This window comes from Candoia aspera, chromosome 3 (assembly GCF_035149785.1).
Source record: "Candoia aspera isolate rCanAsp1 chromosome 3, rCanAsp1.hap2, whole genome shotgun sequence".
Lineage (NCBI taxonomy): Eukaryota > Metazoa > Chordata > Lepidosauria > Squamata > Boidae > Candoia > Candoia aspera.
Window position 1 is genome coordinate 198546548 of NC_086155.1, and position 1908 is coordinate 198548455.

Consider the following 1908-nt stretch of genomic DNA (forward strand, 5'->3'; position numbering starts at 1 on the left):
TGCATCTATCATTTCTTGAAGGCCGGGGAAAAATATACAGTTTCTACTATACAGAAATGTCTCTGCAAGCAATGTGATCAGAGGACTGGAACACAACATGAACGGAATAGTAAAGAGAGAACCTGGTGTGTGTATTGGAGAGAGAAAGACAGAGAGAAGCCAGTAACTGCTTAATAATTTAAGACAAAGGGTAGGAAGCCTGGTGTATAATTGCTGTCTTAATTTTACCCATATTTTTAGGAATCCATAATAGAGTTATCATAGTTGGGCTGCCAAAATCTGGGTGACCATTATATGAGAACAGGTCTGCGTCTCGTGGAGCAGTAAAGCCTTGCTAGGCTGGTGGAGCTTGGCAGCTACTCCCTCCTGCGTCATGGACATTGCCATCCACCACCCCTGGTTCCACCGGACCATGGCCTTCCCTTCGCATTTCCTGCCTCGCCTTTTCAACCAAAGGCTTGGAGAGGGCCTGACGAAGACCGACCTGATGGCGGCCACTCTCTGCCCTTATTCCATGAGCTTTCCAAACATGCAGATGCTGAGTGTTCTGGACTCGGGTCTGTCGGAGATGAAGCTGGACAAGGATAAGTTCTCTGTCTTGCTGGATGTCAAGCGTATTTCACCAGAGGAGTTAAATGTGAAGGTGGTAGGCAACTGCACTGAAGTACATGCCAAACATGAGGAGCATCCAGATGAACATGGCTACATCTCCCATGAATTCCACCATCACTACATGATCCCCAAGAGGGTTGATCTGGTAGTTCTCTCCTCTGCCTCATCTCCAGATGAGGTGCTGTCCATCACTGCCCCCAATAAAGCCCCCGCATTGGAATGGAGCATTCCCATCACTCGCCAAGAGAAGCTGGCTGCCACTAGAAAATAAGAGGGAAGCAGCTTGGCCCAGCATCCTTCATAGGACATTTTCCGCATTAGATACCAGCACTGTGAGCTTGGGCTCCCCTTGCTTGTGAGTACAGGTTGTTCACTCTTAGGCCTTTAAGGAAATGACCTTCCTTTCTGACCCTCCTAATTCCTGCAGGGATGCTGACAGCAAAGACTCAGTTGTCTTAAAATTTCAGTCTGTATCCTGGAGATGAGAGGGCCATTTTTTCTTCCTCTGGCTAGGAGTATCTCTTCCTCTGCAGGCTTACTCTGTACAACTCTTCATGCTGAACTTATTTCCTTGTAGCAATGCACATTTGCAATAAAGTGCTTTTTGCTTATATGAGAGCAAAGGGATACAAAAGGCTTTAACACCACCTTGCAGTCATCTGGAGTTTTGCAGCCCATGGGTGATAGGCCTACCCATAAAGTATTTGGACAGAAACTTGTCCTACAGCCCCTCTGCAATCTGTGCCTTTCCCATTTCAGATTGTACCCCTGACCACGTAGCAATAGGCACAATGCTCTCTCACACAGTGGGTGGAGAGCCAGTGGCCAGACAGGCCAGGGTGTTTTGGTGTGTATTGGAGAACCAATGACCTTTGAAAATACAGAGCTCAACAAGTGCACTTAGCCTGCTACCACAGGAGGAGATTGTGCACTGCGCAGCTTCTCTTTCTCAGCCCAGTCTTAAAGTCTGCAATAAATACCATCCTGTACAATATGGGCAGCTGATGGTTGTATACATTATCAACATGCAGTTCTGCTGTACTTGAAGATAAGTAATTTTTCCTAGTAATTTGTCATTATCTCTCATGTTGACCATAACTTTTGGGGTTGACAGTACAGATGGCCCAGAGTCCTGCCTGATGTCCCTCTAGCACCAGGAACACAACATATGAAAAACAAGTGGGGCATCATTTACAGAGTTGCAAATGCCATCTTGACATTTTTACCCCCTCACCCAATGGACCATCTATAGATAACCAGGAAGAGGGCAGAGCTATGCCACTTTCCTTCACCTTT

General features: G+C 46.6%; 1 protein-coding gene across 1 annotated transcript; it reads left to right on the forward strand.

Annotated features, from left to right (window-relative positions):
- Positions 1–320: 320 nt before the first annotated feature.
- LOC134495028 (alpha-crystallin B chain-like) lies at positions 321–933 on the forward strand. The gene has a single exon (XM_063300276.1). It carries the CDS (start codon positions 374–376, stop codon positions 881–883), a length of 510 nt encoding a protein of 169 aa, XP_063156346.1. The 5' UTR covers positions 321–373; the 3' UTR covers positions 884–933.
- Positions 934–1908: the final 975 nt, after the last annotated feature.